Source organism: Coregonus clupeaformis, chromosome 9 (assembly GCF_020615455.1).
Source record: "Coregonus clupeaformis isolate EN_2021a chromosome 9, ASM2061545v1, whole genome shotgun sequence".
NCBI classification, from domain to species: Eukaryota; Metazoa; Chordata; class Actinopteri; order Salmoniformes; family Salmonidae; genus Coregonus; species Coregonus clupeaformis.
In genome coordinates this window covers 5711083-5737313 of record NC_059200.1, presented here as the reverse complement: position 1 = coordinate 5737313, position 26231 = coordinate 5711083, and the positions used below count along the sequence as shown (strand labels likewise).

The 26231-nt window shown below is 43.6% G+C and overlaps 1 protein-coding gene across 1 annotated transcript; it reads right to left on the bottom strand.

The window, feature by feature from the left end:
• Nucleotides 1-3886: 3886 nt before the first annotated feature.
• On the bottom strand, nucleotides 3887-25851 carry LOC121573610 (mediator of RNA polymerase II transcription subunit 31). The gene is made up of 4 exons (XM_041885719.2): nucleotides 24919-25851; nucleotides 11582-11656; nucleotides 11348-11444; nucleotides 3887-4326 (listed from the first exon to the last, which is right to left on the bottom strand). The coding sequence occupies exons 1-4, from the start codon at nucleotides 24938-24940 to the stop codon at nucleotides 4116-4118; spliced, it is 405 nt and encodes a 134-aa protein (XP_041741653.1). The 5' UTR covers nucleotides 24941-25851; the 3' UTR covers nucleotides 3887-4115.
• Between the last annotated feature and the right edge of the window lie 380 nt (nucleotides 25852-26231).

The window sequence follows — 26231 nt, the reverse complement described above, 5'->3', positions numbered from 1 at the left end:
AGAAGAGGATTGGGAGAATGTCATATGGTCAGATGAAACCAAAATAGAACTTTTTTGGTAAAAACTCAACTCGTCGTGTTTGGAGGACAAAGAATGCTGAGTTGCATCCAAAGAACACCATACCTACTGTGAAGCATGGGGGTGGAAACATCATGCTTTGGGGCTGTTTTTCTGCAAAGGGACCAGGACGACTGATCCGTGTAAAGGAAAGAATGAATGGGGCCATGTATCGTGAGATTTTGAGTGAAAACCTCCTTCCATCAGCAAGGGCATTGAAGATGAAAGGTGGCTGGGTCTTTCAGCATGACAATGATCCCAAACACACCGCCCGGGCAACGAAAGGAGTGGCTTCGTAAGAAGCATTTCAAGGTCCTGGAGTGGCCTAGCCAGTCTCCAGATCTCAACCCCATAGAAAATCTTTGGAGGGAGTTGAAAGTCCGTGTTGCCCAGCAACAGCCCCAAAACATCACTGCTCTAGAGGAGATCTGCATGGAGGAATGGGCCAAAATACCAGCAACAGTGTGTGAAAACCTTGTGAAAACTTACAGAAAACGTTTGACCTGTGTCATTGCCAACAAAGGGTATATAACAAAGTATTGAGAAACTTTTGTTATTGACCAAATACTTAATTTCCACCATAATTTGCAAATCAATTCATAAAAAATCCTACAATGTGATTTTCTGGAAAAAGAAATCTCATTTTGTCTGTCATAGTTGACGTGTACCTATGATGAAAATTACAGGCCTCTCTCATCTTTTTAAGTGGGAGAACTTGCACAATTGGTGGCTGACTAAATACTTTTTTCCCCCACTGTATATACTAGGCGGTGTCAGAGGAAAGGACTCCAGTCACCCAAGTCAGACTGTTCTCTTTGCTTCCGCACGGCAAGCGGTACCGGAGCCCCAAGTCTAGGACCAAAAGGCTCCTTAACAGCTTCTACCCCCAAGCCATAAGACTGCTGAACAATTCATCAAATGGCCACCCGACTATTTACATTGACACCCCCCCATTTGTTTTTACACTACTGCTACCTGCTGTCTATTATCTATGTATAGTCACTTTACCCCTACCTACATGTACAAACTAACCTGTACCCCGGCACACTGACTCGGTACCGGTACCCCCTTGTATATTGCCTCGTTATTGTTATTTTGTGTTACCTTTCTTTTTTTTCTTCTTTTTACTTTAGTTTATTTGGGAAATATTTTCTTAACTCTTTCTTGAACTGCATTGTTGGTTAAGGGCTTGTAAGTAAGCATTTCACGGTAAGGTTGTATTTGGCGCATGTGACAATTAAAGTTTGATTTGATTTGATAGCTTTCAGACATATGTTCTACTGTATGGCTGTTACTATTCTGTAATGTTAGAGTTGCCAATCCTGCTTTGCCTATTGTTTATCGTATGTAGTATTATTCCGTACTGCCATAAGTGTTATTGCATTGGTTGCACAAGTACTTTTGCAGAAGTGGTTTAATTGTTGTATTGGTTAACATAGTCTTTTGCATGCACACGCTACCACAGCGTTTTCCAAGGTGTTTTATTGCGCTGCCATGGGCGAGCTTATAGTCATCTCAGACAGTTCTTTGAGCTTGCTCATGCACAGAGTAATGGCGCCAGGGCAGATCTGATAAGGTCTCAGCCTGCCAGATTCTCACACAAGGCTAGAGAGAGGGTGTCATTAATCTTGACCCTTTGTCAATACAAGTAATTTGTTTTTCTCTCTCTCTCCAAGAGGTGAATGTTTATGTTTATATTGATGCTGTGTTTATAGCCCTTTATAGACATGTTATAAATGTAATGCCATTAGCCATTTATTAATGTACATATGTATATTGTATAGTTATAACCCTTAACTAATACTGTTTACATGTGTGAATATTTTTGTCTTATAGAACCACAACAATACAATTCCAAGTCATTCGGATTACCACGATCATACAAACATCTTCAAATGGAAACAGCTGTGTCTGCGTGTGTGTGAGTGTGGTGGTGACCAAGTGTTCATTATGAGCCTCAACATCATGTTCTGACCGGACAGCACTATAGTGGGCAGAACCAAATCAATCAGTTATAAGTATATAGCGGGTGAGTAGATTTTAGAACACTTAGGTTTTAGAACACCTACTCATTCAAGGGTTTTTCTTTATTTTTACTATTATCTACATTGTAGAATAATAGTGAAGACATCAAAACTATGAAATAACACATATGGAATCATGCAGTAACCAAAAAAGTGTTACATCAATCCAAATATATTTTATATTTGAGATTCTTCAAATAGCCACCCTTTGCCTTGAAAATGTATGCACTCACTAACTAAGTCACTCTGGATAAGAGCGTCTGCTAAATGACTAAAATGTAAAATGTAAATGACAGCTTTGCACACTCTTGTCATTCTCTCAACCAGCTTCATGAGGTAGTCACCTGGAATTCATTTCAATTAACAGGTGTGCCTTCTTAAAAGTTAATTTGTGGAATTTCTTTCCTTCTTATTGCATTTGAGCCAATCAGTTGTGTTGTGACAAGGTAGGGGGGGTATACAGAAGATAGCCCTATTTGGTAAAAGACCAAGTCCATATAATGGCAAAAACTGCTCAAATAAGCAAAGACAAATGACAGTCCATCATTACTTTAAGACATGAAGGTCAGTCAATACGGAACATTTCAAGAACTTTGAAAGTTTCTTCAAGTGCAGTCTCAAAATCCATCAAGCGCTATGATGAAACTGGCTCTCATGAGGACCGCCACAGGAATGGAAGACCAAGAGTTACCTCTTCTGCAGAGGATAAGTTCATTAGAGTTAACAGCACCTCAGAAATTGCAGGCCAAATAAATGCTTCACAGAGTTCAAGTAAGAGACACATCTCAATATCAATTGTTCAGAGGAGACTGTGTGAATCAGGCCTTCATGGTTGAATTGCTGCAAAGAAACCACTACTAAAGGACACCAATAAGAAGAATAGACTTGCTTGGGCCAAGAAACACAAGCAATGGACATTAGACTGGTGGAAATTTGTCCTTTGGTTTGGAGTCCAAAATTGAGATTTTTGGTTCCAACCGCTGTGTCTTTGTGAGACACGGTGTGGGTGAACGGATGATCTCTGCATGTGTATTTCCCACCGTAAACCTTGGAGGTGGTGGTGTTATGGTGTGGGAGTGCTTTGCTGGTGACACTGTCTGTGATGTATTTAGAATTCAAGGCACACTTAACCAGTATGACTACCACAGCATTCTGCAGCGATATGCCATCCCATCTGGTTTGGGCTTAGTTGGACTATCATTTGTTTTTCAACAGGACAAATGACCCAACACACCTCCAGGCTGTGTAAGGGCTATTTTACCAAGAAGGACAGTGATGGAGTGCTGCATCAGATGACCTGGCCTCCACAATCCCCCGACCTCAACCAAATTGAGATGGTTTGGGATGAGTCGGAACGCAGAGTGAAGGAAAAGCAGCCAACAAGTGCTCAGCAAATGTGGGAACTCCTTCAAGACTGTTGGAAAAGCATTCCAGGTGAAGCTGGTTGAGAGAATGCCAAGAGTGTGCAAAGCTGTCATCAAGGCAAAGGGTAGCTACTTTGAAGAATCTAAAATCTAAAATATATTTTGATTTGTTTAACACTTTTTTGGCCATATGTGTTATTTCATAGTTTTGATGTCTTCACTATTATTCTACAATGTAGAAAATAGTAAAAATAAAGAAAAACCTTTGAATGAGTATGTGTTCTAAAACTTTTGACCGGTAGTGTAGTATCTATCATAGTTCTGGTCTGATGTATTGCTAACCAAAAACGGCTGCCTCACTCTCCCTGAGAAATGAGTAAACAACATGCTGTTTATTTCCACCACTGTTCTACTGAGGCCAAACAACACAAGGCAACAGCATTCTAACCTAAAGTTATTTATTACACAAAAGTCAGATGTTTTTAATTATACAAATTCAGAAACTTAAACAAGAAGAAAAAAAGAGATTCATCCCCATGATCCATATAGCACATACTTTTCCAGGAGGCTGAATTGACATTTGAGGCCATGTCCATTTGAATCCAGACTCCTGCAATCATGCCTTCATCCTCGTCCTTAGTCTCTTTCTCTCTCTCTCTCCCCCTCACACTCATTTGGCAGCATTGCCGTGAGGCGGCTGCTGTTGCTGCTGTTGTTGCTGCTCTGCCAGGGCCTGTTGCAGGCGGGTGCGTTTGCGGGAGTAGTGTTGCCAGTGCAGTAGCTGCTGCTCGTCAATGAACTTGGCACATTGTGCATTCACAAGCTCCTTCCTGAAGTGCTCATACTGAAGGAGCTCCAGCATGTGCAGGCAGTGGGGGTATCTGCAAGAAAGGGAGAGTTTTATATAGGTACTGTTCTACATACATACTGTTATACTCCTGTAACCGATGTACACTGAGTGTACAAAACATTAGGAACACCTTCGTAATATTGAGTTACACCCCCTTTTTTTTCCTCAGAACAGCCTCAATTCGTTGGGGCATGGACTCTACAAGGTGTCAGAAAGCGTTCCAAAGGGATGCTGGCCCATGTTGATTCCAATGCTTCCCACAGTTGTGTCAAGTTGGCTGGATGACCTTTGGGTGGTGGACCATTCTTGATACACACCGGAAACTGTTGAGCGTGAAAAACCAAGCAGCGTTGCAGTTCTTGACACACTCAAACCAGTGCGCCTGGCACCTACTACTAGGGCTGTTGCAGTGACCGTATTACCGCCACACCGGCGGTCACGAATAATGAAGGCAGTCAAATTCCACATGATCGTTTAGTCATGGTAATTAGGCTTCTCCATTTATTTATAGAGACTTTCCTAATATTAAGCACATTGATTATCTTTACAACAGGAGTATAGCCTACCTTGCGGGCATGAAAATGAATCACGCTATTTAAGTGCATAGATGACATGTATTTTTCCCGCTGCCCCTGTTCGAGACAGGTCCATGATAATGGTCCATTCTAAATCAAAACAAATTTCATATATTTATATTATTTAGTATATGTAAAGACAAGATTAAATCAAGAATAGTCAGGTGACAATATTAGCCTATCACATATATTATCACTTGTGAATGATGTCCAGCATAAGAAAAAGGCTTTTCTTTGGCAACTTTTTCGAATCATAGTTGCACACCTCATTTAGCCTAGCCCATAGGCCTATGTGTTTTGATAAGGTTTGTATCACAACCAAAGTGGCCAAGAAAGTCTTAAAATTAAGCACATTAATCCGCTTTACAAGGGGAAGATAATTTTCACCATAAAAATGCACCTTTATAATAAAAGCATTATATGCATAATCGCATTTGCGGTCACTTTTGATAATGGCGTTTTCCCGCTAATGGAACATTCCCGCTTATAGCCTACTGCCATGTGCGCATTGCTACACTTATAATGTGAAGAAATAGCCTAATAGTTTATCAACATTTTAACCTAAATGTTTTGATCTGTTGTGTCAGCCACATTGCGTAAAACATTTTTTGGGATGCTAGTGGTTGTAGTATTAATTTGGGATCTATTGTATCCCACAACTGTCCCAGACTATGTTTGGAAGATTTATTTCTCGCACAGAATACAATAGGTCGACTTTTGTACTTTTGCTGTTCGTTAGGCCTACTCATCTTGTTGGCTGATGAAAAGTAAATGTGGACAGTTCTTCCAATATCTTCAATATGCACCTCGGAATTGGATAAGGACGCGCACAGTTGCATCCCCGATGTGTCTGTCTTCACTTGTAGCCTGTGAGAAAGACCCGATCACATGATGGAGAGCGCGTGCTCAGGGAGAAGGGCACAACAAAGGCATGGAGTTTTTTAGGGTGCATTACAGCCACAAATAGGAAATTCAAGGCATTAACAAGTGCTTGTCAAATTGTCAATGAGAGACTAATAAAGTGTGTACAGCCTGCGCAAAAAACAAAGTAGAGCTCATGCCTTTCAAGCGACTTTTTTCAAATCATCATTAGAGTCGCATCATGCAGCCTTAGAATGTATTAAAAATCAAAACATATAGCCCAACGTTTGTAGAACAACTAAAGTTACATTAATAACTCTAAATTAAGCATATAGGAGTACCTATTTCTTTGTTTACCGCTCAACACAGAATAGCTGCATTTGGAGAAAATATTTATATTTTTGTTACTTTGTTCAATTGTATTCTTCATACTATAAAATAATGTAAAATAATGCCACGGAATTCTAAGCAAATCTTGTCTGCTAAATTAACTAGTGTAGCCCACAGCCATTTGGCATTGCCACAAACATAAATACCGAACGTGTTTTTGCATGGATTCCGCATCGTGGTTAGCTTTTATCAGCTAGGACCACTATCTCTTGTCCCAGAATCTCGCTTAACTGACAGGTTAAAGTCTGCGTGAAAGAGCCGCTAACCTAGCTAAGCTGCTAGCCATCAAGAGACAGGTTGAAGCCTGCTTAACAGAGACGCTAAGCTGCTAGCCATCAAGCTAACGAAGTTGGTACCTGATGAGTTTAGCAATTGAGCCCTCTTTATCTGGAGAACTAAATGAACGGTTCCAGCGCTGTAGGAGCTGTATCTATTACGCTTTGTTTCGGGACAAACCGGATCACTCGGACTTCCGATGCAGCAATTGTTTACTTGCCGAGGATTATAGGCTTGAGGTGGCTTCCTTGATCACGCAGGTCGCCAGCCTACGTAAGAAACTGGGGAAAACGCAGAGTGGAATGATTACATTTTCTACGCCGGTGGCTGGACGGCGTTCGCGCTTGTTGGATAAATCTCCGCCTTGTTGTTTGCCGTTATCCGACTAGCCGGTGTTGCCCGGAGCTCCACCATCTGATAGCGCCATTGAAGGAGCACAGTATGAGGAGAAAGGCAATCAACGATGGTCGCATGTCACGAGCCGTGGACGCCGAAGACCTCCCGCAAAGCAGTCTACACTCCCAACGAGAGGCCCGGAGCGGATACAAACAACGAATAGCTTCGCCGTACTGGAGCCTGATCTTCCTGCACCTTCGTCGCTGGGGGTGTCTGTGCCTGTGGCCGCAGTGCCTACTACTACGATTCCGAAGTCGACGTCGGCAACCTTCCGTCCCTGCTCTGCATCGAGCGGGGCTTCTCTATCTGTCGGAGGCCTGCATCCTGTGAAGCGTGGGAGTGGGCGGATTTCCTCGTCCTTCTCGCCAGCCGTGATTTTGGGCAGCTCCATGGTAAGAAATGTGACTGTTCCTGGTGCAAAAACAATGTCCTATCCCAGAACTCGAGTAAATTACATTACTAAGCTGCTCCCGAATGTACTATGTCAGGACATGGAAATTGATTCTATCGTAGTCCATGTGGGTTTTAATAACATTATGAAGGGCAGCTCTGAACAGTTGAAACTGGATTTTAAAGAGCTGATTGACTCTCTGCTAGACACTAACAAAAAACCCATCATATCTGTCCCTGTGCCCTCTCTGAATTGTGGCATTGAACGCTTTAGCAGGATTCTTGCTCTTCACAACTGGCTACGTGATTATTGCAGCTCAATGGGTGTAACTTTTGTTGACAATTTCTATACCTTTTGGAAACAAAACACTTTTATAAGGCCCTGTGTAGCTCAGTTGGTAGAGCATGGCGCTTGCAACGCCAGAGTTGTGGGTTCGTTTCCCACGGGGGGCCAGTATGAAAAAAATGTATGCACTCACTAACTGTAAGGCGCTCTGGATAAGAGCGTCTGCTAAATGACTAAAAATGTTTAAAAAAAAGTAAAATAAGGAGGATGGGATCCACCCAAATCATTTGGGTTCCTGGATCCTTTAACAGCATTATAAGGCTGCGTTGAGACAATGACTTAGCAATGACCCAAGCCCAGCTCAGCTAATCCCTACCATTGTGACACAGAGTTGTCAAAATGCTTCAGCAAATGTACATTACATCAGGGACGTCGGTAGTCACAATATAAGTAACCTAATTTATGTCCCTCTAACTGCCCTGAATGCCACCGCTGATCCTACAGCTATTGTGTGCAGAAATCATGTGCCTAAGAACCAGATTTATACTGTTAGCACTGAGCCGGTGTACCTGAGGAGGCAGTCCACTGTGTGCAGCTCACGTGCACTAACATAAAGAACATGAGCACATCTACTGCTGCTAAGCTTCCCAGTAAAGCAATAAAAAGAAGTAAGCATCCCATAAGAAAAGTGCTCAAAATAGCCCACGTTAACATATGTAGCTTAAGAAACAAGGTTAATGAAATCAATACTTTGCTAGTAACAGATGACATTCATATTCTGACTATCCCTGAAACTCACTTAGATAATACCTTTGATGATACAGTGGTAGCAATTCAAGGTTATAACATTTACAGAAAATATAGAAATGCCAATGGTGGAGGTGTTGCTGTTTATATAACGAACCAAATTCCTGTGAAGATTAGAGAGGATCTCATGTTAAATACTGTTGAAGTAATATGGCTACAGGTTCAACTGCATCACCTAAAGCCAATTCTGGTGGGAAGCTGCTATAGACCACCAAGTGCTAACAGTCAGTATCTGGATAACATATGTGAAATGCTTGATAATGTATGTGATATCAATAGAGAGGTATACTTTCTGGGTGATTTAAATATTGACTGGCTGTCATCAGGCTGCCCACTCAAGAGAAAGCTTCAAACTGTAACCAGTGCCTGTAACCTGGTTCAGGTTATCAGTCAACCTACCAGGGTGGTTACAAACAGTACAGGAATTAAATCATCAACATGTATTGATCATATCTTTACTAATGCTGCAGAGATTTGTTTGAAAGCAGTATCCAAATCCATTGGATGTAGTGATCACAATATAGTAGCCATATCTAGGAAAACCAAAGTTCAAAAGGCTGGGCCTAATATTGTGTATAAGAGGTCATTCAATAAGTTTTGTAGTGATTCCTATGTTGTTGATGTAAAGAATATATGTTGGTCCGTGGTGTGTAATGAGGAGCAAACTGACACTGCACTTGACACATTTATGAAATTGCTTATTCCAGTTACTAATAAGCATGCACCCATTAAGAAAATGATTGTAAAAACTGTTAAATCCCCGTGGATTTATGAGGAATTGAAAAATGGTATGGTTGAGAGGGATGAGGCAAAAGGAATGGCAAATAAGTCTGGCTGCACAACCGATTGGCAAACGTATTGCAAATTGAGAAATCATGTGACTAAACTGAATAAAAAGAAGAAACAACACTATGAAACAAGGATAAATGACATAAAGAATGATAGTAAAAAGCTTTGGAGCACCTTAAATGACATTCTGGGAAAAAAAGAAACTCAGCTCCATCATTCATTGAATCAGATGGCTCATTCATCACAAAACCAACTGATATTGCCAACTACTTTAATACTTTTTTCATTGGCAAGATTAGCAAACTTAGGCATGACATGCCAGCAACAATTGCTGACACTACACATCCAAGTATATCTGACCGAATTCTGAAAGACAAGCATTGTAATTTTGAATTCCGTAAAGTGAGTGTGGAAGAGGTGAACAAATTATTGTTGTCTATTAACAATGACAAGCCACCGGGGTCTGACAACTTGGATGGAAAATTGCTGCCTTGGCAGCAGCTAATGGGGATCCTTAATAAATACAAAATACATCAGGACAACTCAGAGTCCACTATTCTGTTCTTCTGAAATAACTACATTTTCTTCATATCATGCCTCTTTAGACCGGTCTAAAATAAATCATGGATTGATTGTGAAGGTGTAGGCTATATTACATGTATTTTTTTGGACTTTTTAAAATGTACACTACCGTTCAAAAGTTTGGGGTCACTTAGAAATGTCCTTGTTTTCCATGAAAACATACATGAAATTAGTTTGAATAGGAAATATAGCAAAATGCATAGGAAATGTAGTCATTGACAAGGTTAGAAATAATATCCTTCAAACTTTGCTTTCGTCAAAGAATCCTCCATTTGCAGCAATTACAGCCTTGCAGACCTTTGGCATTCTAGTTGTCAATTTGTTGAGGTAATCTGAAGAGATTTCACCCCACCACAAGTTGGATTGGCTTGATGGGCACTTCTTACGTACCATATGGTCAAGCTGCTCCCACAACAGTCTGTGTTCTTTTGCCCATCTTAATATTTTATTTTTATTGGCCAGTCTGAGATATGGCTTTTTCTTTGCAACTCTGCCTAGAAGGTCAGCATCCCGGAGTCGCCTCTTCACTGCTGACGTTGAGACTGGTGTTTTGCGAGTACTATTTAATGAAGCTGCCAGTTGAGGACCTGTGAGGCGTCTGTTTCTCAAACTAGACACTCTAATGAATTTGTCCTCTTGCTCACTGGGGCCTCCCACTCCTCTTTCTATTCTGGTTAGAGCCAGTTTGCGCTGTTCTGTGAAGGGAGTAGTACACAGTGTTGTACGAGATCTTCAGTTTCTTGGCAATTTCTCGCATGGAATAGCCTTCATTTCTCAGAACAAGAATAGACTGACGAGTTTCAGAAGAAAGTTATTTGTTTCTGGCCATTTTGAGCCTGTAATCGAACCCACAATTGCTGATGCTCCAGATACTCAACTAGTCTCAAGAAGGCCCATTTTATTGCTTCTTTAAATCAGCACAACAGTTTTCAGCTGTGCTAACATAATTGCAAAAGGGTTTTCTAATGACCAATTAGCCTTTTAAAATGATACACTTGGATTAGCAAACACAACGTGCCATTGGAACACAGGACTGATGATTGCTGATAGTGGGCCTCTGTACGCCTATGTAGATATTCCATTAAAAATCAGCCGTTTCCAGCTACAATAGCCATTTACAACATTAACAATGTCTACACTGTATTTCTGATCAATTTAATGGACAACAAAATTGCTTGTCTTTCGAAAACAAGGACATTTCTAAGTGACCCCAAACTTTTGAACGGTAGTGTAGATGTTCCAAAGGTCTGCATCATATAGCTGTGTGTGGAAGCCAGGAGATGCGAAATGTTAATTAACGGTCAATTACCGTGAGACCGACAGTTATTTGCTTGACAATCACCGGCTGACGAAAATGTGTGACCGCCACAGCCCTACCTATTACCATACCCCGTTCAAAAGGCACTTAAATCTTGTGTTGCCCATTCACCATCTGAACGGCACACATACACAATCCATGTCTCAATTGTCTCAAGCCTTAGCTTAAATAATGATTTTTTTATTATCTCCTCCCCTTCATCTACACTGATTGAAGTGGATTTAACAAGTGACATCAATAAGGGATCATAGCTTCCACCTGGATTAACCTGGTCAGTCTCAGTCATGGAAAGAGTTCCTAATGTTTTGTACACTCAGTGTATATGATGCAGAGGGAGAGGGCTTACGTGTTATTTTACGAACTACAAAAGTCTGAATCTTACTTCAGGAATTTGGCGTATTCAGGCTCCTTCCAGTACAGTAGGTACTTCAGGTAGTTCACAAAGGGTTTCTCTCGCAGGTAGCCCCTCTGAGCCAAAACTGGAGGGACACAGGAACAGAGAAAAGTCACAAACAATGCTAGCTAGATCTACAGGTTATAGTAATGAGTGTCTGGTTGTACGGAGTGACAAACAGTTGAGGATATGTTAGCTAGCTAGCTAGATAACCCCACTCACAGTTCAGATAATTCGGATTGGCCAAGCATTGGATAAACTCCAGCTCTGATTGAAAGCGGTTCCTCGCCTGCTCCTCTGTGAAGTTAGATACACAGAACAAGTTAGAGTAACAGAACATTACAGTTGACTTTGAGGATGGCAGCTTGCTAGCTGAAACAGCTGGCTAGCAAACCAGGGGTGTGTTCAGTTCAACATTTCCTATGTTGCATTACAGATTGAACTTACATACACTAGCTTTGCTTTCAATTGTATTGGGTTGCACAAAAACAGTCAGTGGGAAGCCAGAAGTTAAATACCATTCCATTTCAACTTACTGTGACGGTGGGCAGGACGGTTGGTCATTATGACGGGGGGAATTTGAGACAAATTATCTAAAGGATCGTATTATTAAACAGACTTTCCAAACGTGGGTCTGTCAAAATAAAAGTCCTGCACGTGCTCCATATGTGGACAAAAAAAAAAGAATAACTTGTGGGGAAATTTTATTTTGACATGAGGGAAGGGTTAGATGAAGTGGGTCTACAACAGACCCACGTTGGAAAGTCTGTTTAATAATACGATCCTTTAGATATTTTGTTCCAAATTCCCCCGTCATAATGACCAACCATCCTGCCCACCGGCACAGTATGTTGAAATGGAATTGTATTTAACTTCTGGCTTCCCACGGACTGTTTCTGTGCAACCCAATACAATTGAAAGCAACGCTAGTTTATGTAAACACACTTGCGTTGCTAAAAGCACATACTCATGCAGCACACCATACAATCAATCGCCCTTTGGGCCACCATAATCATTGCTCTCGAAAACCCTACACTCTCGAAAACCCTTCTCCATATGTAGGGTTTTCAGCGGATACATTCACCCACTGTTGCGTCCATGTGAACTACAATTACAACACTGTGTTTTAACGTTTAGAAAGTAAATAATCATCTCATCCAAACCGGTTTTCAAAACATATACTGATATACCCCTTATCTTTCATGACAGCGAGAAATAATCTTTCAAATAAAATATACTTACTGTAGCATATTTGCACAGATCCACTAGATGTGTGTGCCTCCAGTTGACAAACTACACTTCCTCCCCAGTTAAATTCACACACAGGTGTTCGGAGCACGCTAGATAGCTAATCAGCACAGGTGGCCCAGCCTAGTCTCATAGACTAGATGTAACATAGTAAACATACACTACCGTTCAAAAGTTTGGAGTCACTTAGAAATGTCCTTGTTTTCCATGAAAACAAACATGAAATGAGTTTGAATAGGAAATATACCAAAATTCATAGGAAATGTGGTCATTGACAAGGTTAGAAATAATGATTTTTAATAGAAATAATAATTGTGTCAAAGAATCCTCCATTTGCAGCAATTACAGCCTTGCAGACCTTTGGCATTCTAGTTGTCAATTTGTTGAGGTAATCTGAAGAGATTTCACCCCATGCTTCCTGAAGCACCTCCCATAAGTTGGATTGGCTTGATGGGCACTTCTTACGTACCATACGGTCAAGCTGCTCCCACAACAGCTCAATAGGGTTGAGATCCGGTGACTGTGCTGGCCACTCCATTATAGACAGAATACCAGCTGACTGCGTCTTCCCTAAATAGTTCTTGCATAGTTTGGAGCTGTGCTTTGGGTCATTGTCCTGTTGTAGGAGGAAATTGGCTCCAATCAAGCACCGTCCACAGGGTATGGCATGGCGTTGCAAAATGGAGTGATAGCCTTCTTTCTTCAAGATCCCTTTTACCCTGTACAAATCTCCCACTTTATCACCACCAAAGCACCCCCAGACCATCACATTACCTCCACCATGCTTGACAGATGGCATCAAGCACTCCTTCAGCATCTTTTCATTTGATCTGCATCTCACAAATGTTATTCTTTGTGATCTGAACACCTCAAATTTCGATTCTTCTGTCCATAAACATTTTTTCCAATCTTCCTCTGTCCAGTGTCTGTGGTCTTTTGCCCATCTTTTCTTTTTATTGGCCAGTCTGAGATATGGCTTTTTCTTTGCAACTCTGCCTAGAAGGTCAGCATCCCGGAGTCTCCTCTTCAGTGTTGACATTGAGACTGGTGTTTTGCGGGTACTATTTAATGAAGCTGCCAGTTGAGGACCTGTGAGGCATCTGTTTCTCAAACTAGACACTAATGAATTTGTCCTCTTGCTCAGTTGTGCACCGGGGCCTCCAACTCCTCTTTCTATTCTGGTTAGAGCCAGTTTGCGCTGTTCTGTGAAGGGAGTAGTACACAGCGTTGTACGAGATCTTCAGTTTCTTGGCAATTTCTCGCATGGAATAGCCTTCATTTCTCAGAACAAGAATAGACTGACGAGTTTCAGAAGAGTTCTTTGTTTCTGGCTATTTTGAACCTGTAATCGAACCCACAATTGCTGATGCTCCAGATACTCAACTAGTCTCAAGAAGGCCAGTTTTATTGCTTCTTTAATCAGCACAACAGTTTTCAACTGTGCTAATATAATTGCAAAAGGGTTTTCTAATGATCAATTAGCCATTTAAAATGATAAACACAACGTGTCATTGGAACACAGGACTGATGGCTGCTGATAATGGGCCTCTGTACGCCTATGTAGATATTCCATTAATAATCAGCCGTTTCCAGCTACAATAACCATTTACAACATTAACCCTCCCGTTGTCCTGTCCGGGTCAAAAAGACCCAGGCTACGTGTTAGAGTGAGTGGCTGTGTAACCCCTAGCGTTGCCCTGTCTTGTCCGGGGTCAGACAGACCCAGGCTACGTGTCAGTGCCTATGTGTTAGAGGGAGTGGCTGTATATCCCGTGCCGCTGTCCTGTCCTGTCCTGTCCTGTCCTGTCCTGTCCTGTCCTTTCTTGTCCGAGGTCAAAACGACCCAGCCTACGTGTCAGTGCCTATGTGTTAGAGCGTGTGGCTGTATATCTCCTCCCGCTGTCCTGTCCGGGTCAAACAAAAATAAATAAAAAAATAAAAATAAAAAGACCCAGGCTACGTGTCAGTGCCTATGTGTTAGAGCGAGTGGCTGTATGACCCCTAGCGTTGTCCTCTCGTGTCCTGGCTGGGGTGAAAACGACCCAGGCTACGTGTTAGAGTGTTAGAGCGAGTGTGTGCTGTGCTGTGAACGGGACCCTTGCAAATGAAATTAAATCAACTTTTTATTGGTCACATTGTAGGTACAGACATTACAGTGAAATTTTTAACTTGGTAAAAGAATCTGGTGATTTCCTTGTAATATTGTAGGTGTGTGTGTGTGTGTGTGTGTGTCACTAGTCGAGGACAATGCTGGAAACCCAAGATAACCATTTCCTCGACAAGTGAATATATGTCATCTGCTCTTCGGCTTGCTGACAATTGAACATCTCCGCACGTGTTTCATTCTGACAGTCTGTCAACTTGTAGACTTGCGGTACAACATTTTGGGTTTTCGTGAAATCACAAGGTATGCCTAGGCTCGCAGGGATCCCCATCATGGCGTGTTGTTTGGGGCCAACAGAAAAGCCTTGAAATATCCAGGCGACTGTCTTCATCAGAAGTGTCTGTTCCTCATCTGAGAGATCTGTCATGTGGACACCGCTACACACGGATGAGATGTCGCATGGCATTTGCCGATATTTTGTCCGATAATATGTCAACAAATGGTCTCGGACGTGGCTGTGACGAACGTCCATGTCCCACATGTCGTAGTACAAAGCACAAGTACAAGACTCGCTGTCGTCGAACCCGGTCAACGTTGCAGCACAGGGACACCATCCCACAGCTTGACGGTGTATCTTCTGCACATGGTGGTCCCGGTGTGTCACCATGATGTGTGACACTGCACCGTGGTAAAACCACAAGAGCAGAGCCTGTCCTACGACCCCGAACGAGCCACAGCTCATACCTCAACAGACTATATTTGGGTTCGACAAATAGTCTCACCTCCAGTTTGTTGTTGGGCATGACCGAGAGGCTTTTTCACCGTGTAGCCGAGCAGTATGGGTATGTTGTTCACTACTCGATTGAACGCAGAATAGATGTCGTTGAAGTTGATGGTGCTCAGATTCAGTCGAGTCGACCCTCCGACGATGCCCAGACCGATCACGGTGGCGACGACGGTGGTGGTGGTGGTGGTGGTGGTGGTATTGTCGGTAGTAGTAGTTACAGTGACTGGAGTCCGACGTGTGTATGTCAAACACTGCAGTGATGCAGCAAGAATCCCCCCTTGACGTTTTCTGTGTTCTGGAAAGTCGACATAGCTTCGATGGATGGATGTTGTTTGTCTGTGAGACACGAACCTGTTATATTGTGGATTCAATGACCACTCCCATAAAAATAATAAATTATATTATATTCATTTATTTATTTATTTTCGGGGGTTAATGTTAGAGCCTAGGTGTTAGCGCGAGTGGCTCGCTGTATATCTCCTCCCGCTGTCCTGTCCTGTCCTGTCCTGTCCTGTCCTGTCCTGTCCGGGTCAAAAGGACCCAGGCTACGTGTTAGAGCCTAGGTGTTAGAGCGAGTGGCTGTATATCTCCTCCTGCTGTCCTGACCGGGTCAAAAAGACCCAGGCTACGTGTTAGAGCCTAGGTGTTAGAGCAACTCGCTCTATGTCTCCACCTGCTGTCCTGACCGGGTCAAAAAGACCCAGGCTACGTGTCAGTGCCTATGTGTTTGAGCTAGTGGCTGTATAACCCCTAGCGTTGTCCTGTCCTGTCCTGTCCTGTCCGGGTCAAAAGGACCCAGGCTACGTGTTAGAGCCTAGGTGTTAGAGCGAGTGGCTGTATATCCCCTCCCGCTGTCCTGACCGGGTCAAAAAGACCCAGGCTACGTGTTAGAGCCTAGGTGTTAGAGCAACTCGCTCTATGTCTCCACCTGCTGTCCTGACCGGGTCAAAACGACCCAGGCTACATGTCAGAGTGTTAGAGCGAGTTGCTGTATAACCCCTAGCGTTGTCCTGTCCTGTCCTGTCCTGTCCTGTCTGGGTCAAAACGACCCAGGCTACACGTTAGAGGCATAAGCTCTGAGCCAGAGGTACTAGGTAAGCCGTAAACCAACACCAACACCAATAACACCAATAACTACTACTACTACTACTACTACTACTACTACTACTACTACTACTACTACTACTACTACTACTACTACTACTACTACTACTACTACTACTACTACTACTACTACTACTACTACTACTACTACTACTACTACTACTACTACTACTACTACTACTACTACTACTACTACTACTAATATTGCCTCCGTGGCATGTCCGGACACGTGCCGAAGAGAGAGGTCTTGGGGACTTCCCCAGCCTGGGTGCCGAAGCTATTATGAGTGCTGTGCGATTCACGGCCAAACAGGTCCTAGAACAGATATTTTCCAATGACTCTGGCTCAGCGACGAGGATGCGGACGAGGAAGCGTCCGAAGAAGAAGACGGGGAGGAATACAACCCAGAGGACGAGGAGACCACAGAGGACGACGACGAGACCACGACGCCGCAGCCGCCGACGCCGCCGATGACGAGGACGATGTCCAAGTAGAAGAAGGTCAAGGCGTAGAAGACGAACGAGACGATGACGACGACGACGACGACGACGACCAACAAGAAGAAGAAGAACAAGGGGAAGAACAAGGGGAAGGTGAAAGTGAGCGAGGAGAGCGAGGAGACCTCCGCCGCTTCCGCAGCCGCAGCAGCCGCCGCCGCCGCAGCATCAGCCCCAGAACACAACACGATATCCCTCGAGTGGAAAGAGAGACATTCGTGTCGAGAAACGGCCAAATCCAATGGTGCTCGGTGCCCTGTGACAACAATCGGGCGTCGGAGGGACGCGGCAGCGGCAAATAGTAACAGGCCGGTTGCTGAGGTGCCGGAGGACATGAGGCCCGGGCCTACTAGGCAGGCCGTAGGCCAAGCCCGCGACATCCTCTCCACGTTTCGCTTGTTTTTCACACCGAGATAGAAGACATCATCCTGGAGATGACCAATCTGGAGGGCGTTCGAAAATACGGAGCCCGAGGCGACGGCGACGACGGCGACGACGACCACCGCCACTACGCCGACGACCACGAAAACCACGAAAACCACGAAGACCGTGACCGCGGCGGGCGGCGGCCGCTGGAAAGCGATGGACTCCACAGACCTGAGAGCCTACGTAGGGCTGCTCATCCTAGCCGGCGTGTCAGGTCCCGAGGCGAAGCGGCCTCTAGTCTCTGGGACGCCGAGAGCCGGAAGGACCATTTTCCGCGCAACCATGCCGCTCAAAGTCTTTCACGCTTACTCGAGACTCCTTCGCTTCGACGACCGTCAGACCAGAGCCGAGAGACGCGCAGCAGGCGGCGGTGACAAACTTGCGGCCGTGAGAGAGGTCTGGGACAAGTGGGTCGAGAGGCTGCCGCTCCTCTACAACCCCCGGGCCCGACGTGACGGTGGACGAGCAACTGGTCCCTTTCAGAGGTGTGCCGGGGCCAACAACACCGTACAAGAGCACAACAACAACACTGAACACAACACTGAACACAACACAACACAACACAACACGCTAAAGCTAATCTCTTGTCTTTCCTCTCCTCTCTCTCTCTCTCTCTCTCTCTCTCTCTCTCTCTCGCTCTCGCTCTCTCTCTCCTCCAGGCCGATGTCCTTTCCGCCAGTATATCCCAAGCAAGCCGGCCAAATACGGCATCAAGACATGGGTGGCCTGGACTCCAAATCCAGCTATGCCTGGAAGATGCAGGTCTACACCGGCAAGGCCACATGCGGAGGCCCCGAGAAGAACCAGGGGATGAGGGTCGTGCTCGATTTGACGCAGGGACTCAGGGGTCACAACGTCACCTGCGACAATTTCTTCACCTCATACGAGCTCGCGCGCCAGCTCCTGACCAGGAACGTCACCGTGGTCGGCACAGTCAGAAAGAACAAGCCAGAGCTCCCGCAGGCGCTGCTCGCCTCAAAGGACAGGCTCCTCTTCTCCTCCAAGTTCGCCTTCACGTCCACCACCGCTCTAGTGTCCTACCTGGCAAAGAAAAACAAGAACGTCTTACTCCTGAGCACGCTGCACACCGAGGCTCACGTTAGCCGTCGCCAGGACAAGAAGCCGGCCATCGTCCTAGACTACAACAGCAACAAGGGAGGTGTGGACAACCTAGACAAGGTGATTGGAACCTACAGCTGCAGGAGGATGACCGCGCGCTGGCCCCCTGGTCATCTTCCACAACATCCTTGACGTGTCCTCTTACAACGCTTTTGTCATATGGCGAGAGCTCAACCCCACTTGGATGCCTGGCAAGCGAAACAAGAGGAGGGTGTTCCTCGAGCAGCTGGGAAAGGCACTAGTGACTCCGTTCATACAAAGAAGGGCCCGTCTCCCTCGCACCGAAGCCTCTGCGGCGCTCGTCAAAGCTGTTCAGAGGGCTACGTATCGTGATCAGCCCCGGCGGATCACGCCCCCGCAGCACCGGACCACGCAGCACCACCGGCCCAAGCACCCAACCCCGCACAACCCAGTAAGAGGAAGAGGTGTCAGGTCTGCCCCACAAAGAAGGACTGTAAAACACACACGGTGTGCACCAGGTGTAACAAATACATCTGCAAAGGCTGCTCGCACCCATACTGTCCCACATGTTCCAACTGGGCCTTTAGTGAGAGGGGGACAGTTCGACCCGGAGGGCACGGCGTGTGTACAGAATACCAGGACAACGGGAGGGTTATCAATGTCTACACTGTATTTCTGATCAATTTGATGTTATTTTAATGGACAACAAAATTGTTTTTCTTTTGAAAACAAGGACATTTCTAAGTGACCCCAAACGTTTAAACGGTAGTGTAAATCCGGAACACACAAATTAGTATGACATGTTACTTTTGGTATGGTTACATAAGACAGATGGTTACTTCAGGCAAAAACAAAAGTAGGGCGGTTAGTCGGGGTGGACGCATAACGCGAACGTCTAGCAACCCAAAGGTTGCGAGTTCGAATTTCATCACGGACAACTATAGCATTTTAGCTACTTTGCAACTACTTAGCATGTTAGCTAACCCTTCCCCTTTAACCTAATTCCTAAACTTAACCCTAACCCAGCTAACGTTAGCCAGCTAGCATTCGTAACATATCATACGTTTTGCAAATTCGTAACGTATGTGACCCTTTACAGAAAGCTGGGCGTATGTCGCATGTCACTACTTCACAGGAGAGGCATTTGAACATAAAAAAGTGTTTACTTGGCCTACATGCAAAGTGTAGCTACAGCTTTCAATACCAGTGTTATCCTGTATACAACTGCTGGTATCGACACTGCTCGGTCTTCTGTGGCTAAAGCAATCTGGACTGGTTGAAGCACAGTGGGAAGGATTATTTAAAAAAGTGTTTCAGTCTGCCGTGAATCATCATAATCCATACACCGGCAAGCGTCTACAGATAAAATGCCAAGATAGTTACATGTACATATGTTATTGTCTCAACGGTATCAAAAAGTTGTTTTCATTGCTAGCTAGCTAGACAGTTGCATACAGGTACCGTTATGGCTTGCTTTGTCCTGCAATGAGCCATTGTTTACAGATTGCGGGATGAAGCAACATTAAGACAGCTAGCTGAGCTGGCTAGTTGCATTCTGCTGTTAATGTTGATTGCTGATGTGCTAAGGCTATTACATGATGATAATATTTTTCTTGTTTGCCAGTTTGACATGTTTAACTAGCTAGCTACCGAAAATAGCCACTGTTGTGAGAATGCTAATCGATTAGCAAGCTAAATCAAACCCTATGTTACGTTATAGGGACACATGCTAAATTGGCTAGCTAGTTATTGGATTATAGATTGAGGTCTTTTTTTTTTTGCATGTTCAACTAGCTGGCTAGCTAGATGAATACCATTTACATCTAACCAGCTCGTAATTCTGAAGTTAAACGTTTGCTAAATCTAGCTAGTTATCGTGTGTCTGCATTGCCATTGTTGGGCTAGGTTAAGTGTGTACAGGGCATTTTAGTACAGCTGTAGCAGTCAACAGGCAATAACAAGCTATAGGCCATTAATTAATTCATGTTTTAAAACCTATTTTTTTATTTATTTGTCTTTCAGCATAAACCTGCTCTCCGCCACCAGTACAAGGAAATGATTGAGGGTGAACAAGCAACACTTCAGGTATTTTGTCTGTGTACTTTGAGCTTATTGCTTGGACTTGGGGGTAATTTAATGTTATTGCTGGTATGCAAGGTTTTAATGTCTTTCCTCCTTTACAGCTTTACAGCTTTAATTGTCAGGAGCCTGGTGTTGTTGTGGCCAAGGAGCTTTCACTCAGATGGAACCAGGTTTCAGCTCCTGTGCAATGTTGACGTCCTTCCTCCCAGAGATGTGAAAGCATCCCCCGGACTGGACACAACCCGGCAAACATATTTTTGAGAAGATCAGGACTTTTGCAATGAAAAGGCCATGGCCATTACATGTCCTACTCCAAATGGCATGTCAGAAATATACTCTCAGGCTAGATTCCTTTGTTCATATCATAACATCACCTGGACCAAAGTTACTCAAAGGATCTTATAACATAGGCCTAGATATTGTTTTTACCTAAGCCTTTGTGTTTGTGTGTTATAATTTGTTCCTAATTGTAGGCTACTACCTTCAGCACTTGAAGTTAATAAAGTATTTTATTGTTGAAAATTTAAGCACTACCTCACTGCCTTTGGACATGGCCAAATTCGCATGTGTTCCAATGTGAATTCTTAAGAGATGGGTGGGTCTAAGGCTTTAGAGGGTGCGAACAATGCTAAATGGGCATAAACAAAGAACAGCACTGTTCAATGTGAAAGGTTATATTTATTATACAACAATTGGCAATTTAATACTGTAAATGGTTTGCCTAATGGGGTAACTTGGTGAGATAATGTTCAGAGAATCCATTTAGGCAATTTGGTTAAAGTATTCCTTTTCTAAATATATGTTTCCCAAGGATTAATGTAGAGCAAGTGTGAAAGTTTATTTGTCACATGCACAGGATACAGAAGGTGTAAACGGTACAGTGAAATGATTACTTGCATAGCAGTGTCTTTTGTTTAGACATGTAGCTAGCTAAACAATGAACCATAATCCCAACTCATAACGTTACCGCCCTGCATGAATCTATAGGTAGCTAAAGCTAACCAACTAGGTTCAATCTTAGGTAGCTAGCTAACATTAGGCTATAACTAGCAATGCAAATGGCTCTGAGATACGAATATTACCATACATACAACGTTAGCTAGCTAGCGAGCCAGCCAGCCAGCGAGCCAGCCAGCCAGCCAGCTAACGTTAGCTAGCTAGCTAACAGTACGCTTTAACTTGCAATGAAAATGACTTTCTGACGTATAATATCTGAAAATGTAGCTAACTAGACTCTCTTACCCGTATACATGGATGAACGCTTCTCCTTCTCTGTCACAGATACCATGGTTGCCCTTAGTTCGAAGATGTAATCTGGAGATAGGTCTTTTATACAACAGCCTTCAGTATGTTCTCTTTACGAATCCCTCTGCATATTTGAAATCAAATGCCTGCATTTTCTCCATCTCCTTAGCTATCATACTCTGCTTCCACCAGGCATTCCACTGATTTCAACTCGGTCCTCCAGAAAGTGGAGAGCATTAGCAACACATTTCAGTTCTTCGTGATATCTTTCAAAAAAGCGCGTTAGAAAGGATTACCTACACATACTGAGCAGCTCATGTTATAGACAGAAGCGTGCTTCATGGCAGACCAATCCGAACTCTTTCGGCATGTCCAGCCCATCCATCTCAGCCAATCATGGCTAGCGGGAAGGTTCCTGTCTTTTTCAAATAAAATGTTATTGGTCACATACACGTGTTTAGCAGATGTTATTGCGGGTGTAGCGAAATGCTTGTGTTTCTAGCTCCGACAGTGCAGTAATATCTAACAAGTAATATCTAACAATTTCACAACATATACCCAATACACACAAATCTAAGTAAAGCAATGTAATTAAGAATATATAAATAAATATATGGACGAGCAATGTCAGAGCGGCATAAACTAAGATACAGTAGAATAGTATAGAATACAGTATATACATATGAGATGAGTAATGCAAGATATGTAAACATTATTAAAGTGACTAGTGTTCCATTTATTAAAGTGGCAGTGATTTCAAATCTATGTATGTCAGCAGCATATATACAGACATGCCACCAGAGGTCTCTTCACAGTCCCCAAGTCCAGAACAGACTATGGGAGGTGCACAGTACTACATAGAGCCATGACTACATGGAACTCTATTCCACATCAAGTAACTGATGCAAGTAGTAAAATTAAGATTTAAAAAACAGATTAAAAAAAAAAACGTATGGAACAGCGGGGACTGAGAAGCAACACAAACATAGGCACAGACACATGCATACGCACGATAACATACGCACTATACACACACGTACACATGGATTTGGTACTGTAGATATGTGGTAGATGTGGAGTAGGGGCCTGAGGGCACACAGTGTGTTGTGAAATCTGTGAATGTATTGTAATGTTTTTATAATTGTATGAACTGCCTTAATTTTGCTGGACCCCAGGAAGAGTAGCTGCTGCCTTGGATGATAGCGGGGTGAACAGGCAGTTGCTCGGGTGGTTGTTGTCCTTGATTATCTTTTTGGCCTTCCTTTGACATCGGGTGCTGTAGGTGTCCTGGAGGGCTGTTAGTTTGCCCCAGGTGATGCTTTGGGCAGACCGCACCACGCTCTGGAGAGCCCTGCGGTTGTGGGCGGTGAAGTTGCCGAACCAGGCGGTGATACAGCCCGACAGGATGCTCTCAATTGTGCATCTGTGAGGGTTTTAGGTGCCAAGCCAAATTTCTTCAGCCTCCTTAGGTTGAAGAGGCTCTGTTGCGCCTTCTTCACCACACTGTCTGTGTGGGTGGACCATTTCAGTTTGTCAGTGATGTGTACGCTGAGGAACATGAAGCTTTCCACCTTCTCCACTGCGGTCCCGTCTATGTGGATAGGGGGGGGGCTCCCTCTGCTGTTGTTTCCTGAAGTCCACGAGCATCTCCTTTGTTTTGTTGACGTTGATTGAGGTTATTCTCCTGGCATCACACTCCCAGAGCCCTCACCTCCTCCTTGTAGGCTGTCTCGTCATTGTTGGCAATCAAGCCTACTACTGTTGTGTCGTCTGCAAACTTGATGATTGAGTTGGAGGCGTGCTTGGCTACGCAGTCATGGATGAACATGGAGTACAGGAGGGGGCTGAGCACGCACCCTTGTGGGACCCCAGTGATGGGAATCAGCAAAGTGGAGGTGTTGTTTCCTACCATCACCACCTGGGGCGGCCCGTCAGGAAGTCCAGGACCCAGTTGCACAGGGCGGGGTTCAGACCCAGGGCCTCGAGCTTAATGATGAGCTTGGAGGGTATTATGGTGTTGAATGCTGAGCTATAGTCAATGAACAGCATTCTTACACATTCTTACATTTCCGTGGCTAAACCAACTAGGCTCGTAATTTAACCATTTTATTCATATTTATTCCAGTATGAAAAATGTATGCACTCACTAACTGTAAGTCGCTCTGGATAAGAGCGTCTGCTAAATGACTAAAATGTAAATGTAAAATGTATTTACAGATGGCATACAAGTTTGTTATTAAGGCGCATGAAAGTTCACATGTTTCAGAAGGCATTTCTGTCCCAAAGATTTTTATGTTCAAATGCCTCTCCTGTGAAGTAGTGATGCGCGACATACGCATAGTTTCCTGAAACGAGTCACATTTAGCACATTTCGTAACATATAATACAAATTAATACATACCATACGAAAGGTAACATATCATACATGTCTCGGATTTACTTAGAGAATAATACAAAACGCTCTGAGACCAGGTTGGGTTGCAGCCTATGTCTTCCATCTTTCTTCTGTAAACAAGCGATGTAACATGGAGATATGGCCATGTGGGAACACTAACCCTATAAAAGGTGTGTAGTAATTAAAGTTTTTATTTTATTATATCTCGCTGATATGAAAGGTATGTTCCCAAACCGTACCGCAAGTGATTCATTTGAGAGGAAGTGTCGGGGCTCTTAACAAACCCCCCTGGTCAGAAGATACTCCTAAAGCAGTCAGCGTCTATGAATGGGGTACCATAAGCACAACGTTCTTAAACTGTTCGATCAGTACAGTACCTTCCGTTTAAATAAACGTTGTACACCGTTCTGTCGTACTGAACGAGCACCAGGAGGCAGATAACGTTAACTCGAGCTACATCAGGATAGCAAAGTAGCTTGCATGATTTGGGCGTTCATCCTTTTAAAACAAGCAGTGACAATACATCCAGCCCGCTAGCTACTTTATACTTGTTTGTAGCCTACTTTGTCTAACGTTAGCTAGTCATCTTACCCGATTCCATGACGCCTGCCATCAAAGGTGATCCAAATTAAAGGTCACAGGGTCTGCACAAAAACAACAGGTGCTTTACAACTGAACTAGGTAGTGATGGGACGACTGATACCGGAGCTCCGATGGAGTTTTCAAAGCACTACTGATCCGACAGAATGTAGCTACCGATGCTAGTTTCAAAATAACATTATCACGTGATCAATGACGGCTTCTTTTGATCACGTGGTTTTGTGTCGCAAAATGCGACATCCCACTAATTTCGTCATGGTTCGGGTGCTGTCATCGATTCCACATTGCTTTCAAACACCGTCCTCTACTGGACACCTTAAGATGTAGTTCGGATTAGTTCAAATAGCGTCACTTGAACGGTAGCTCAGCAGGTACGGTCGCAGTCTCTACAACCAAGGAATGGGGTCGAATTACGTTAAAGGCATATTATGTTGAAAAACGTTTTATGTGAAACCACACTTTCTGCACATTGTTGTCGATGACTTTTATTTAGTAAAGTATAAGCTTCTGTCTTACGCATCCTAAATAATGCCATAGATTCCGTTTTTGACAGCTAAAAATGCGATTCACAGCAAAAAAGGGAAGCATGATGGATGCGAACCTATATGGTAACTAAAAGTAGGCTACTAAGACCCACGACTAGCCGCCGCGTCACTGAGACTCAATAAATATTGAGAAAAATAACTTATATATGAATGTCAAACGCTGCTTTTCATTGCTGACCAGTATATGTAATTAATGTGCATTGTATTCAAAGCTCCGAGTAATGAACCGTTTTTCAGAACAATTTGGTCAAAGCCCCAAAGGCTTCTGAAAGCCTCCGTTTCCCATCACTAGAAATAGCTTTTTAAACGAATATATCGTTGGTTTTCTTAATTAACTGTTGTGGTCTGGCAGACAACAAAATCAGTCCGATCATGTCGCCATATTTGCCGTAAACTGCAGCAGTATTACTTTTTACGACAATAGTAGATTGCCATTCTCAAGTTAACCACAACAGGGCAGTATTCTCCCAGTGTTCAAAAAGAGAGACTTCAGACTCTGGGGAATGTTTAGTTTATGTCCAAAACAAGCATTTTTATAATATCTTAAGCTTACCTGTAGACAGGGGTGTCATGCACCCAAAAAATCTGAGGGGGCACAAACTATGTGAAGATGGCTGGGGGGTAATGCATTTTAGAGAATTTAGCATTTTTCAAAAACCCGAAACAGCTTTTTCCTGCAATCTAGAAACATAATCATTGCGATTAATTCTATGTAAAAAAAAAATGTACCTTTTTCTGCATATCTAAGTGTAACAGGGT

Coding starts and splice junctions, on each gene's coding strand:
- LOC121573610 (XM_041885719.2), bottom strand. CDS start 24,940: ATGGCAGGCGTCATGGAATCGG. Junction 11,445..11,581: donor CAATCCGAATTATCTGAACT/GTGAGTGGGGTT, acceptor GTGTCCCTCCAG/TTTTGGCTCAGAGGGGCTAC. Junction 4,327..11,347: donor GAATACGCCAAATTCCTGAA/GTAAGATTCAGA, acceptor CCTTTCTTGCAG/ATACCCCCACTGCCTGCACA.